The sequence below is a fragment of the Corythoichthys intestinalis genome, chromosome 14 (assembly GCF_030265065.1).
Source record: "Corythoichthys intestinalis isolate RoL2023-P3 chromosome 14, ASM3026506v1, whole genome shotgun sequence".
Classification (NCBI taxonomy): domain Eukaryota; kingdom Metazoa; phylum Chordata; class Actinopteri; order Syngnathiformes; family Syngnathidae; genus Corythoichthys; species Corythoichthys intestinalis.
Genome location: NC_080408.1, coordinates 27,177,958 through 27,193,354, shown reverse-complemented (window position 1 = coordinate 27,193,354; position 15,397 = coordinate 27,177,958). Strand labels below are relative to the sequence as shown.

The 15,397-nt window shown below is 42.4% G+C and overlaps 1 protein-coding gene across 3 annotated transcripts; it reads right to left on the bottom strand.

Annotated features, from left to right (window-relative positions):
• Positions 1–404: 404 nt before the first annotated feature.
• On the bottom strand, positions 405–15,035 carry bpnt2 (3'(2'), 5'-bisphosphate nucleotidase 2). Of its 3 annotated transcripts, none has more exons than XM_057857396.1 (9): positions 14,465–15,035; positions 13,982–14,054; positions 13,762–13,908; positions 12,546–12,705; positions 6,654–6,749; positions 4,211–4,372; positions 2,833–2,967; positions 1,396–1,549; positions 405–1,351 (listed from the first exon to the last, which is right to left on the bottom strand). In XM_057857396.1, the coding sequence occupies exons 1-8, from the start codon at positions 14,581–14,583 to the stop codon at positions 1,407–1,409; spliced, it is 1,035 nt and encodes a 344-aa protein (XP_057713379.1). In that variant the 5' UTR covers positions 14,584–15,035; the 3' UTR covers positions 405–1,351; positions 1,396–1,406. The 3 variants fall into 3 exon arrangements, with proteins under 3 accessions (XP_057713379.1, XP_057713380.1, XP_057713378.1); XM_057857397.1 differs by having other exon boundaries at positions 405–1,337; XM_057857395.1 differs by having other exon boundaries at positions 405–1,549.
• Positions 15,036–15,397: the final 362 nt, after the last annotated feature.

Here is a 15,397-nt window from a genome sequence, read left to right as displayed (position 1 = left end):
ATAAATGCTAACTGCACGTTTTTTGCTTTTAACCAAGAATTGAGAGTATTATAAGTCCATATCTATCAAGAATTCAGGGATTTAAGCATTTATTCACAAGAATTTTCACCGGAAAAGCTGTTTACACATGGCGGCCGCTACATTGACTGATAGACTAGCATCGTACTTCGACAATTTATATAAAATAAATTATGAAGTATATGATCTGTGGTTTTGAATGATTAAATATTAAAAAGACAAGACTACGAGACTCAAAATGTGATGTACACTTACGCAGACACCAGGTCTTATCCGGTTAAAAGGAGATGTATATCTCAAGATATGCAGGATGATACTGTGGGTTCCAAGCACTGATGCAAAAGCACAATCTGACTACAGTATATTAAAAGAAAAAAAACTCTGTGTTTGGACATATTCTCAGAATTTTTTATTGTTTAAGCTGCTGTCTTAAGTATTCCTCAGAGATACTAAACAATGCACTTTAATTTCACTTAACGGTTTGAATGAATAACATTTGACAGCATTTTTAACAAACAAAAAAAAGCACACAAGACACATTCTTCTAATATGAATTGAAAATTGGTGAGAAAAAAACTTAAATAGACAACAGGTATAGCAGTAGGTAACTTGTTCAAAACACGGATGTGGATTTTCATGCCAGGTCTGTCATTTTGGAATGACAGAATATCCACAACACTCAAGATCTGTATATTTACTTCCATTTGCAAATCTAATACCATTTTAAAAGAAAACTGGCAGCAGCTCAATCCAAAAGTGGCGTGAGGAATGCCAGTAGTATCCAGTGTGCAATGGAGACCAACAGTGTTTTAGTTATGAACTGATTCAAGTAAAAATGTCACACTGTAGATGCAATGTTTAAGACATTGACATCACAAAGTAGCAAATTAAAAAAAAAAAATGAACAAGCACTGCAGGAAGTTTAACACGGTATCAGTACTTCTGCAATTATAAACCATCTAAGGAATACTTTTCAGTGTGTCCATTTCCAATGTAGGAGGAGACAGTGAGGAAAAGTAACATTCATGTCCATGCAAATTCAAGGAGGACAAACACCATCACTAAAACATGGGAAGCAGAAGGGACTGATGCAGCACATAATCCAGGTATTCCAAGACTGAATTAACATAGCAGTGTAAATTTTCGTTACTGTTCCATAAAATGTACCAGTTCATGAAGCTGCAACTATACACTATATTCATGTTGAAGTGTGGCGCCCCATCAGCAAAGTTGGCTCTGTTGGGTTCCTGTTATTGAATTGTGGCTGATTGAAGTTGTGCTCCTCATGAAGTCTGTTAATGTTTGTTGTCAACCCCTCTCTAGAAGAGAAGGCCTGGGAAATGATGGCTATACAAAGTCTGACCAAATTACCAGTACCTTTCAGGCTTTCACTGCTTATCGGGATCCCAGTTTGGCAGCTTTTCCAACAAGGCCTGATGGTCAATACCTACGCTGGCCACCAGTCCTCCTTTGTTAAGAGGGGTCCCACTGTAGTCAATCTCTTCTCCCTTGAGAGTTGTCATGTGGCCCCCTACAACACATGGTTAAAGGTCAGTGTTGTGGGGCCTACTGGACCACATGTGAGAAAGCAAATATACAATAAAGTGGGAGCTCGACAATCAAATTTTCTAGTTGAAGTTGCTGAATTTCACACCAAGAATTTTTTTAAATAGACCTTTGAACTAGGTTGGGGGAAAAAAAAAACGCTGTTTCGCTTTTTCCCCCTTCAGCATTGTTTGGTAGTTATTCTAGAAAATGGACTGTCTTTACAGATAATATCAGGTGAGATGCCTGCATTATGCTGCTTTGAAAATGTCAGCTCAGTGTATAAAGGTTTTGCAATGGTTAAAATTTGAGAAATGTTGCTGTCGTTTATTACTTTTTTTTTTTTTTTTTTTTAATTATGCTAATCCAATACATGTGAATTAATTGTCTTCTATCCTAGAGACCCCACTCTATTAACATAACTCACTAAAGTTGTGACAAAAAAAAACAAAACAAAACAATTCGAACGATATCAGTTAATTAGGATAAGGAATACAAGCCTATCGATAGCAAGGTCCTCAATCGATATAAAATCCTCAATCCAGAGTAACGATGATTGTTGAGCTGTGCATCAGCTGTCGCGAAGGTAGGAATCGGTCACTCGAAGCTTCATATTGTTTTCTTCTTTTCTGTTTAAAGACCAAGGCAATATTTCATATATTCCACATTTAAAATTTTTTTGCTAAATTGAAGCTGAAATTTTGCACTTTTGTTCCCAAATGTGATCACCAGTAAGTATTTTATCTCTGAAATTTTCTGATCTTATGATCCTTAAAGTGTTTTTGTATTGAATAGCAACCAGTGTAGCTCGATAGATATTGAATCTGCCCAATGCCAAAGATTCCCAACCCCTAATATTCACTAAGTGGCTCCATCTGTTTTTGGTACATACAGTCAAGTGTTGCTCCAGAACAAGTTCAATGAACATAGGTTCATCAAGTAGTTCATATTTTGGGCGAATGTGACGTGAACATGGTGTATCATGGTTTTGTGGACGTTTTTGTGAACTAGTTCATTCTGCTGCCAATGAGCAGATTTTGGACAGTCTTTCAATCAAGACTGTTAAGTTTAGACAAGATGAGAAAACCAGCATGAACACAACGTCTGCTAACTTTATTCTACAAGTAGATAAACACCCATATTGGCCACTGAACTGAATTTTCACTACTCTGCATTGACAAATGACTTTTGCAACAATGCAGTGCATATACTGTATTACAATTTATAAATATATTACAATAATTTGAAGACTGACAGTTAGGACGTTACCATGTGCAGATAGTAGTGCTGCACCGGCACAGATGTCCCATTTCTTGATGAAAGTTATGTGAATGTAAACATCTGCCTGGTCCATTGGCTCCTTGTCACTTGGAGGCATCTGCAAGAGTGACAGGACCTTATAGCCTGTGGGTAGAGAAGAAGAATATGGTTTGCCTTAAAATATTCAAATACAACACATTGAATCATAGTTCAAATAACACTCCCCTCTAATATTTTTGATTTACCGCCATGTATTTGTATTGTGTCATTGTTTATGTCAACTTTTCGTCTGTAAATCCCTTCAGGACCTTTTGGTGATTTAGGGATTATATATATAATAAACATGACTTGAATGTTTACTTTCTAAAGGAAGTATGCTTATATTATAATTCACTACATTATAGAAAGTACCTCCTTCATCGTGGGTGTTACATTCCAGACGTCTACGTGATACACATAAATACACAAAACAGAAATACTCTATTTAAAAAAGCACTAAGAATGTCTATATAGCAGCTATGGGACTTAAGATTTTTTAGGGTCTTTACTCTTTAAACATAGGTGTAAAAGAATACAAACACATTTCAACATGTATTACAATATTGAGAGACAAAGCGTAATTCATAACATACAACTCTTGATTTCTATCTTTTGAAGGTACGAGACATATATTGCAAGACTTGATATTGAAAGTTCATCAACGGGTAAAGATATTTTTTTTAGTAGTTGCTGTTTATAAAAATGTCCCAAAAAAGTTTTCGTTGTTGTCATGTGGAAACATGGGAGCAAAAAATAAAATATTTATAACTAAGCCAAAAATATACTGATCCAGCCTACTCGTGATCAAATTGCCGTGAATATACAGTGTTTTTCCAAACTATAAGTTGCAGTTTTTTTCCATAGTTTGGCTGGGGGTGCTACTTATGTGTGAAATTATTAACACATTATTATATCATTTCACATCTTATTTTGGTGTTTTGGAGTGACACTGATGGTTTGGTAAACTTGTTACCACGTTCTTTGAATAACTCTTAATAGCTATGTTACGTTAACATACCGGCCACGTTCGCATTTTGTTATTCATGAATCATGTAACATTATCATACTGTACACTTATTCAGTGTGTTATTCTCTATTGTATTTTTACTTTAAATTGCTTTTCAAGGTAAGATATCTGTTCTATGTGTTGGATTTTATCAAGTAAATTTCCCCCAAAAATGCGACTTATACTCCGGTGTGATTTATACGTTTTTTTTCCCCTCTTGATTGCGCATTTTTGGGCTGGTGCGACTTATACTCAGGTGCGACTTATAGTCCGAAAAATATGGTACCCAGTTTTAAAGTATCGTTGATGATGATAACAGGTATAACATTCGGTCACACTCACCTGCTCCTCCTGCTTCTATAATTGTGGTGTTATTGCCGAACGCATTGTGAATAAAGCCTTTAACTTTCCCTGAATGGGAACGGGACACAATTACTTTAGGAGGATTAACACTATAGGATGAGCGAGGAGTCATATTGGATCCCTGATCCACAAGCGCCCATGCTGTAGGAGTGAAGAGAACAAAAAATTAGAGCAAGACAGCTAAACACATCTATTTGGTCACCAAGTTATCTACACTAAATGCAGGGTTGTATTTATTTTCCTTTAGCAGAACAGTTCATATTTGGAGAAATTGGTGTCTAAATGCGAGATGTGTGCATGGTGCATGCGAGTCACGTAGAGCAGGGCGGTAAACCGAAAATTTACCGTCACCGAAATTCTTAACGATGACCGACGTAATTTTGACCATGTCGGTAAATTCGGTAAATTAATAAAACAAGAAAATAGTCTTTTCATCCCGCTTTGATTCTGTGTTGTTCGTCTATGTTCATTCCCCTTTAAGAAAGCAGTGAATGTGCTTACGTAGGGAGTCACGTGATCATCAGGAAGCCAATCAAACAAAAGCCCGGTAAGCTAACGCTAGCAGCTAACGCTACAAGCAAAACGTGATGGAGTGTGGCTTAAGGGAGGTTCACCAAACTTTCAACCGACATTTACTAGACTCTTGGTGGCATCCAGACGGGCTTTCACCCGCTGTCCTCCTTTGTTCTCACGATTTCCGGAGATGGTGCTTTCAGTGCTTTCTACTGGTAGCCAGGCTAACGCTAGCTAGCGGCTAACGCTACAAATGAACGTTATGGAGTCGGATAGAGGCTCTAACCTTGTCGAAACGGTTGAACTTAATGAGTGGATTGGGCACGGACTGCATCTAGAAATTACTATGTGGCGTTATTTTGTATCTGTCTGTGTGTGTGATTCCTCTGATAGCTTTTGTGATGGTAAAGAATTCTGCATAAAGTACAATCCAACGGCGAAACTTATAATGACCGAGAAATGGCCCCAGCTATTTTTATTGTGCGTGCATTTATGAAAAAATGCACTGGGGGGGAAAAAAACCCTTAAACCATAAAGTAAACACTTGTATTTAATAATTATATCACAGCAGCCATTAACAATAAGTTGTCTTTTTGAAGTGTACTGTTCAAGCTGCAAGTCATTTGTGTTACAATTACATGTTTGCACAGGCATATTGATTTTGACAATGTACATTGTTCAAATCATACACGCTGTTATAAATGTTCATACTTGAATTCTTATTGCTTACAATACATTTTTATTAGGGCTGTCAAACGATTAAAATTTTTAATCGAGTTAATTACAGCTTAAAAATTAATTAATCGTAATTAATCGCAATTCAAACCATCTATATAATATGCCATATTTTTCTCTAAATTATTGTTGGAATGGAAAGATAAGACGCAAGATGGATATATATTTTCAACATGCGGTACATAAGGACTGTATTTGTTTATTATAACAATAAATCAGTTCTAAATCAGTTATAGAAATTTTATATTAAAACCCCTCATAATGTTTTCGTTTTAATAAAATTTGTTAAATTTTCAATCAAAAAATAAACTAGTAGCCCGCCATTGTTGATGGCAATAATTACTTACACTATAAAATCAGTCGCACCCAAACGCCAGCAGAGGGCAGCAAAACTCCGCAAAACACAACAGGTGGGCCTTTCACTCTAGTGACATTTAAATATGTCTGAGCTGGGCAAGTGCGTTAATTGCGTCAAATATTTTAACGTGATTAATTTAAAAAATTAACGCCAGTTAATGCGATAATTTTGACAGCCCTAATTTTTATAAATTTAATGTTTAGACTGCATGTACAATTGTTAAATACCGTATATCAAATTGAATGCTGGTAAATAAATCAACAAGAAATAGTTAATCTGTATTTCATGCATTGATTCAGATTTTCAAATTATATAACAGTCCGCTTGGGTGAATTTATCGTCATTTATCGTTATCGAGATAAATCTGCTCAATTTATCGTGATACATGTTTAAGGCCATATCGCCCAGCCCTATGCGAGTGTCACAATAGCAACAATATGATGCAAATAATCAGTGAGAGCAGCTCTGCTACAGGAATAAGTACACTAAGTATTTCACATGTACCTTTGGCTGAAAAACAAACGTGTGGCAAAAATGTACATGAGTGTTCATACCACTTCGAGTTCATTCATGTGAATGAGTCTCGCTACTAATATTCTTGACATTTTTTTCTTTGCATGTATTACTTTTATCACTAAAGTATATTACTATATTATAACTCATTACAATTTTGTCTATAGATTTTTTTAAACTTGCGTAGTTTTGATTTAGGGTTTGAACACAAACAGAATAAAAGTCAATCCAATAATAATGTAGTGGCCCGCAGGCAACGTCATACAGAAAAAATTGGGCACCAAAGTCAACCCAAGTACTTACCAGTGAAGCCTGTGAATGGCTGGTGTATTACACCAATGACTGGTTTACCTCCAACAGCCACACATACCATTGTTGTCACATACTTGACCAATGTTTCTGGGAAGGCAAAGAATAGAATTTAAAATAAAAGCGGTGGAGAAGAAGTTATTAAAAGTGATACTTGGATAACCCCCCCTAAAACAAGTTTAACAAAAGGAGGATCAGGAGATTAAGTAAACTGTATTTGTGAAAAGTTTCACATAACATAACATAAAAAAAAAAAAACATTCTATGCTCACTGGCCTTGAAATGCTTTTTTTTTCTATAGCTAAGTCTGTAGCTGCTTTTTAAATGCCTCTAGAGTCCAGAGAACGTAAGAGCAGAGGGAACAAATTCCAGACACGGTGCCAGTGCTTTAAAGGATCTGTCTCCTCGGGTTTTGTAACCAGTCCGGAGAACCATCAGGATCTGACCTACGGACCTCAGACTACAAGATTTCAACAGAGAAGCAGGGGTAGTCAATAAGCTTTTGAAGTTCACTGGCACCACTATCAAAACCACTGGCCCAGGTCGACGTGTCAGCTAGTGATCCCAACAATCATGAAAAAAAATTGTGCTTCAATAACATGAACATGAATTTACAGGGTGCACCAACATAACCCAACCAGAAACATGAATAAACCCAAATCAACTCCGCTGACCACTTACAAATATTTTAAATTTTTTCCGGAAACAATCACAGACAAAAAAAAATTCTCGGGAGCTTCAGGGGGAGGCGGGCTTGCGGGACAGCCCCATGCCTGGGCAAAGCTTTCATGTATTCCCCCTCACCGCACTCTGAAAGTCTCCCCCGGCTAGGTTGTCGGGGCAACAATTTAAAAGTCAAAGAGATGACAAAGGCAATAATGGCTTACGATTTTCAAGGTAGACCATCGTTATGAGGATATTATTTCCTCCGTAGTCACGCGGATGAATTTTCACGTTATGTTCATACCATATGTCTGCATATGTGGGCATTGATCTGTACACCACACAGTAAACCTCGTTTTTCTGTCTCATCGTAGCAGAGCCAATTCAAGCTGTCTTGCCACTGGAGCTGAAACTTTCTCACCCTTTTCTTTTCACATTGGATTTCACCTTCCCTCAACTGCTCCGGTAACTTTGTCTTTCTTGAGTGGTCTTTTTTCCCTCCGGTACTTGGCCGGGTGCTGGGGGTTTCAGAAACATGTCGTCTTGTAGTATAACGTTAGGTGGGTACTGAGATACTGACAATCAATCACCAACAGTAATCAGGTTGCGCATATTCACGTGGGAGCGAGCGAGGGAACGAGGTGCTTTTTTGATCAGGATAGCGTAACATCATCAGATAGCGTAACATCATCAAAATACAGAATTACTGGGAATTAATGTGAAATAAGTTTTTTTTTGTTTGGTTTTAAATCGCCCCATTATTTTTACTGGCCCCACCGGCCCAATGGTTGGAGCATTCTGGTGGCCCTGATGGTTTTAAAAGTACATCCAGGCCACCGGACCATTTATATTGTCGACCCCTGAGAAGTAATGTGGGCTCTCATGTTTGTGCGTGGCAGAAGCCTGGCATTAGAGCAGGGGTGTCAAACCAATTCCACAAAGGGCCAAAAGGGCCCTGGATTTCTTTTCGACCAAGGCTGCGAAAACACATTAACCAATGAATTTTCGCTGAAACAAGCAGCACCTGACTGCAATCAACCGATTACACTTGTAGGAGATCAGATTGGTGAAAAGATGACCTATTCATTGGTTGGAACAAAATCCAGGACCGTCTTGGCCCTTTGTGGAATTGGTTTGACAACCCTGCATTAGAGTTTTAGATATTGTAAGCGAAGTAGCTAAATCTTTTTTCAAACAGATTAACAGGCTGTTGCAATATCCTAACTGCGAGGAAGCAAACTGTCTCCAGCTGGTCTGGTGAAACCATTTGTCTAAGCTTGGAGATAAATACAGAGCTGAAATAAGCAATTTTTGGTCAGATTTTTGGAATAGTGTGCTAGAGACATGCCCCTATCAAATATGACTTGATCAGTCATGTACCGCTGACAATTTCTAGTATTTTAATTTAAAAATGTTTGGAAGTTTGGCTCCTCCTTGAGTCATCACCTTATCATGGTGGAGGGGTTTGCGTGTCCCAATGATCCTAGGAGCTATGTTGTCTGGGGGCTTTAAGCCCCTGGCAGGGTCACCCATGGCAAACAGGTCCTAGGTGAGGGGCCAGACAAAGAATGGCTCACAAGACCCCTTATGATGGAGAAAATTACAGGATCCAAGTTTCCCTTGCCCGGACACGGGTTACCGGGGCCCCCCCCGGAGCCAGACCTGGGGGTGGGGCTCGAAGGCGAGCGTCTGGTGGCCGGGCCTTTTCCCATGGGGTCCGGCCGGGCACAGCCCGAAAAGGCAACGTGGGTCCGCCTTCCCATGGGCTCACCACCTGTGGGAAGGGCCAAAGGGGTCAGGTGTATAGCAATTTGGGCGGCAGCCAAAGGCGGGGGCCTTGCCGGTCCGACCCCCGGCTACAGAAGCTAACTCTTGGGACATGGAATGTCACCTCTCTGGCGGGGAAGGAGTCCGAGCTGGTTGTGAGGCAGAGAAGTTCCAACTAGATATAGTTGGACTCTCCTCCACACACAGTTTGGGTTCTGATACCAGTCCTCTCGAGAGGGGTTGGACCCTCTTCTACTCTGGAGTTGCCCACGGTGAGAGGCGCCGAGCAGGTGTGGGCATACTTATTGCCCCCAGGCTTGGTGCCTGTACGCTGGGGTTTACCCCAGTAGACGAGAGGGTAGCCTCCCTCCGCCTTCGGGTGGGGGGACGGGTCCTGACTGTTGTTTGTGCTTATGCACCAAGCAGCAGTTCAGAGTACCCCACCCTTTTTGGAGTCCTTGGAGGGTGTGCTGGAGAGTGCCCCCTCTGGGGACTCCCTCGTTCTGCTGGGGGACTTAAACGCTCATGTGGGCAATGACAGTGAGACCTGGAGGGGCGTGATTGGGAGGAACGGCCCCCCAGATCAGAACCCGAGCGGTGTTCTGTTATTGGACTTCTGTGCTCATCACGGATTGTCCATAACAAACACCATGTTCAAACATAGGGGGGCCATATGTGCACTTGGCACCAGGACACCGTCGGCCGCAGTTCGATGATCGACTTTGTGATCGTGTCATCGGACTTGCGGCCGCATGTTTTGGACACTCGGGTGAAGAGAGGGGCGGAGCTGTCAACTGATCACCACCTGGTGGTGTGTTGGCTCCGATGGTGGGGGAAGATGCTGGTCAGACCTGGCAGGCCCAAACGTATTGTGAGGGTCTGCTGGGAACGTCTGGCAGAATCCCCTGTCAGAAAGGGCTTCAACACCCACCTCCGGCAGAACTTCTCCCTTGTCCCGGGGGAGGTGGGGGACATTGAGTCCGAGTGGGCCATGTTCCGCGCCTCCATTGTTGAGGCGGCCGATCGGAGCTGTGGCCGTAAGGTGGTTGATGCCTGTCGTGGCGGCAATCCCCGAACCCGCTGGTGGACACCAGTGGTAAGGGATGCCGTCAAGCTGAAGAAGGAGGCCTATCGGGCCTTTTTGGCCTGTGGGACTCCGGAGGCAGCTGACAGGTACCGGCTGGCCAAGTGGACTGCGGCTTCGGCGGTTGCCGAGGCAAAAACTCGGACATGGGAGGAGTTCGGCGAGGCCATGGAAAACGACTTCCGGACGGCTTTGAGGAAATTCTGGTCCACCATCCGGCGTCTGAGGAGAGGAAAGCAGTGCACCATTAACACTGTGTATAGTGAAGATGGTGTACTGCTGACCTCGACTCGGGACGTCGTGAGTCGGTGGGGAGAATACTTCAAAGCCCTCCTCAATTCCACCGACACGCCTTCCTTTGAGGAAGCAGAGTCTGGGGACTCTGAGGTGGGCTCTTCAATCTCTGGGGCGGTTGGTAAGCTCCTCGGTGGCAAGGCTCCGGTGGTAGATGAAATCCGCCCGGAGTTCCTAAAGGCTCTGGATGTTGTAGGGCTGTCATGGCTGACACGCCTCTACAACATCGCGTGGACATCGGGGACAGTGCCTCTGGATTGGCAGACCGGGGTGGTGGTCCCCCTTTTCAAAAAGGGGGACCGGAGGGTGTGTTCCAATTATAGAGGAATCACACTCCTCAGCCTCCCCGGTAAAGTCTATTCAGGGGTGCTGGAGAGGAGGGTCCGTCGGGAAGTCGAATCTCGGATTCAGGAGGAGCAGTGTGGTTTTCGTCCCGGCCGTGGAACAGTGGACCAGCTCTACACCCTCGGCAGGGTCCTCGAGGGTGCATGGGAGTTCGCCCAACCAGTCTACATGTGTTTTGTGGATTTGGAGAAGGCGTTCGACCGTGTGCCTAGGGGAGTCCTGTGGAGGGTGCTCCGGGAGTACGGGGTACCGAGCCCCTTGGTAAGGGCTGTTCGGTCCCTGTACGATCGGTGTCAGAGTCTGGTCCGCATTGCCGGCAGTAAGTCGAATTCGTTCCCAGTGAGGATTGGACTCCGCCAAGGCTGCCCTTTGTCACCGATTCTGTTCATAATTTTTATGGACAGAATTTCTAGGCGCAGCCGAAGCGTTGAGGGTGTCCGGTTTGGTGGCCTCAGCATTGCATCTCTGCTTTTTGCAGACGATGTGGTGCTGTTGGCTTCATCAAGCCGTGACCTCCAACTCTCACTGGGGCGGTTTGCAGCTGAGTGTGAAGCGGTTGGGATGAAGATCAGCACCTCCAAATCCGAGACCATGGTCCTCAGCCGGAAAAGGGTGGCATGCCCTCTCCGGGTCGGGGATGAGATCCTGCCCCAAGTGGAGGAGTTCAAGTATCTTGGGGTCTTGTTCACGAGTGAGGGTAGGAGGGAGCGGGAGATTGATAGGCGGATCGGTGCAGCGTCTGCAGTGATGCGGACTCTGCACCGGTCCGTTGTGGTGAAGAAGGAGCTGAGCCAAAAGGCGAAGCTCTCGATTTACCGGTCGATCTACGTTCCTACCCTCACCTATGGTCACGAGCTGTGGGTCGTGCCCGAAAGAACAAGATCACGGATACAAGCGGCCGAAATGAGTTTCCTCCACAGGGTGTCCGGGCTCTCCATTAGAGATCGGGTGAGAAGCTGGGTCATCCGGGAGGGGCTTGGTGTCGAGCCGCTACTCCTCCGCGTTGAGAGGAGCCAGTTGAGGTGGCTCGGGCATCTGGTTTGGATGCCTCCTGGACGCCTCCCTGGAGAGGTGTTCCGGGCATGTCCCACCGGCGGGAGGCCCCGGGGTCGACCCAGGACACGCTGGAGAGACTATGTCGCTCGGCTGGCCTGGGAACGCCTTGGAATCCCGCCGGAGGAGCTGGCTGAAGTGGATGGGGAGAGGGAAGTCTGGGCTTCCCTGCTGAAGCTGCTGCCCCCGCGACCCGACCCCGGAATAAGCGGAAGATAATGGATGGATGGAAGTTTGGCTCAGCAACTTAGTTTTGATATATCAAAAAATGATGTGCTAAAATAACACTGAATCTATTGTTTATCAGACTAACAGAAGATGTGCAAAATACATTTGAAAAATTACACAGGTGCACTTTATTGTCATCAAATAGTACATGAATTGCACCTCCAATCATCCTTGGTAAGGTGGTCAAAAATGAAAATATCAGCAAATGTGTTCTCTGAAGCAGGAGTCATCAAACTCATATCAGGTCATATAAGGTCATCATATAAGGTTTTGAAAAGCCAAAAACTAGGCTAGGCAGGTATTATACGATACTGTATGTAAACAAGCACTTTTAAAAATGATGCATCAGAATATTTTAGTATAAAATATTTTGTGGATGCCCAAGTCACCCAAGACTAGGGGAGCATTTTGAGAATCAGGGCTCCAAGATATGAAATTACTGAAATGTTTACCTGTGTATTCCTGCGTGGCATCTAAAGGATCAATCCATACAGTGACACTGTCGGCAGGAACTTCCTTGCGCCCTTCGATCTTCTTTAGTATGTCTGCTGGAATGTCCCGGCTCCAGATTGTGGTTTTATCAACCACGTTGTCATGTTCCTCACTATTCACCTGTTTTTTTTAGGAGGGAGTGGGGGGGGTATTAGCTGACAACAATGTCATTCTACAACCTTAAAACTTTTAATATAAGTTTGCCATTGTAGCAGGTAGATATCAACATACAGTGGTACCTCTACATACGAAGTTAATTTGTTCTAGGACCTTGTTGGTAAGTCGAAATGGTTGTATGTCGAACAGGATTTTACCATAAATAAACATTATAATCCCATTAATTCCTTCCACAGCCCAAAAACCTACACTAAATCCTTAATAAATACTGCTGGTACTACTACAAATGGCAATTACTCATAGCAGAACAAATAAATTATCAATAAAAATTGGAATAATAATATAATAATAATAATAATTACCTTAATAGTGAAATGAATTGGGTTCTAATGTGGCGGACGTTTTTTTCTGTACATGAACGGCTGACGTGCTGAGGGAGAGAGGGAGAGTTTACTTTCGCTTTCCATGTTTTCTTGAGAACACCGTCAACTTTGGCGGTCAGGAGGCGTTTTGTGTTGGATAAATTCTGAAATAAATTATAAAAACCTGACGAAGCTGGAGATTTCTTTGGCGATGTTACCACAATAATAATTGTCATCTTAACTTAAAGACTGGTGAACGGTCGAACGGTGGGCGGAGGAGGACCGTGGAGATATATTGTTGAGCCACTTCACGGATGCGCACCCCCCACGCTCATATTTTTCTATAATTTGCATCTTCATTTTAATGGTGCCACCTTTTTCCTTGTTTGACCAGCTGTACCAACCTTTTTGAAATCTGTGTTGATTCCTCTTACAAGAAAATTTGCCGTGCGTCCGTCTGCGGTGCTGTCATGTCGTCGTATTTCGAGCATGTCGTCGGATGCAGAAACACATGGCGAGTCAAATTTTACGTCGAATGTCGAAAAGATCGTGTGTCGAAGTGATCGTATGTCGAGGTACCACTGTAATATATGTATTCATTTATTGTTGGGAACATTGCCCTTTTTATTGTATAAACAGTCTTTGCTGTACAGGGATTTATTTAATCATTTATTATGAAATGCTTGTGAATGCCCACCGTGATCTCTGGGAAGGTGTTCCTCATAAGGTTGTACATTTTTCGATGAGACAGTAGGTCCCCCATGGTCAAAAGCTCACTGGCCCCCTCCTTTGTCTTCCCCTTTGACTGCTCCTTCAGACTGTTTTCCTCACGTACTTTTGTCACCTAAGAAAGAAAACATTACTGTTGATCATGCTTATCACTGTCATAACTGTGTTTTTTGTTGTTGTTGTTTTACTTGTTTGCCTCCAAGTACTGCAGCCTCCACCGATACTGCCAAAAGTTCTCTCAGATCTATGTTCTTCCTTTGACTGCAAAAAAAAAAATTGCCGGCGTTATACAAAAACTGAAGAAATTCAACTGAGAAAAATAATATATTTTCAGGCCCAAACAACTTCTATGAGTCATTTTGAAGACATAACATTGGACACAATTGCCACAGTAAATATTCGTAAGTGTAATTGGGAGTGGAACTAACATCCTGGAACAGACACACCCATAAGGATGCAATTTTTGTTTTTTTTTCCTGCATAGAATAGATTTAGAGCATAATTACTTATCAGTAATTGCGCCTCACTCGGAGAGCAAGAGTGTAGCTTTATTAATTGCAAAGCTGGGCTGACAAATGGTTGTAGCCGGACTTTATATGTAAAGTATATTATCCAAAAATCATCCAACCACAGCGATTTGTATGACGTGTAACGGTGGATAAGGGACATACCTGAAAGCAGCCAGTCTGCTGGAGATAACCCCGGCGTAAATATGATATAAAATGCCGATTGCTAGAAGGCAGAAGACGGCCACGCCAAAAGGGGACAGGCGGATACCCATCGGAGCCATAATTGCCAAATGTCCGTGATCTTTAGTTGATGTTAGGGGACCAAGGAGCAATGCTGTTCAAACGTTGACGTTCACACGATGTGACGTGGCTCTTTCCGCCGATGCAAAACCGTGAACTACCCAACAATGGCTTCTTCACACTATAATTTAGAGGATACACGTTCGAGTCGTTCAATAGTTAAATATATCAAATACACTGCAAATGCAGAGCTGTCAAAACAAACAAGCGCTTATTCCGTTGAAAGGCTCGTTCGTTTAGCGCTCAACAATATCTCAGATCTAAATTCCCCAAACGTCCATGTCTTTTGTTAGAATTGACATTCCCTTTTAACGGACTTTTTTTCTAGTTCCAAAAACCAAAGATGCTAGCCATGGTTTCTCGAGTGTCGAATGAAATGCAGCACAATCCTGTCTCTGTTCGTGCATCTTCCCTTTCGAGGCACAAATCTTCCGGGTTGATGTCGTCATCATCGTGCGACAACTATTGTAATATTTGATAACATGCTTTGTCAACTCATATAAATATATGGGTTATTTACATAAGTCACCAATATTTGAAATAAAAGTACTTGTAATTCAGTATAATTACTGCTCCTATACAAGCAAATGTATCTGATCGGAATAATTTCAAAATAAAAGTGCCGTTTCACGTGATAACGCGATTGGATTCTGTTATTACTTAACAGTGCAGGAGTCTGTTCAACGCTTACTACTATAATTTATCATTTATTTTTTCTGTTCATCTAACTTCTCTGTTGCTGTCTCCATGTTTCCCTTCTTTCACATTGAAAACAGGTGGCGGTGCACCCTGACC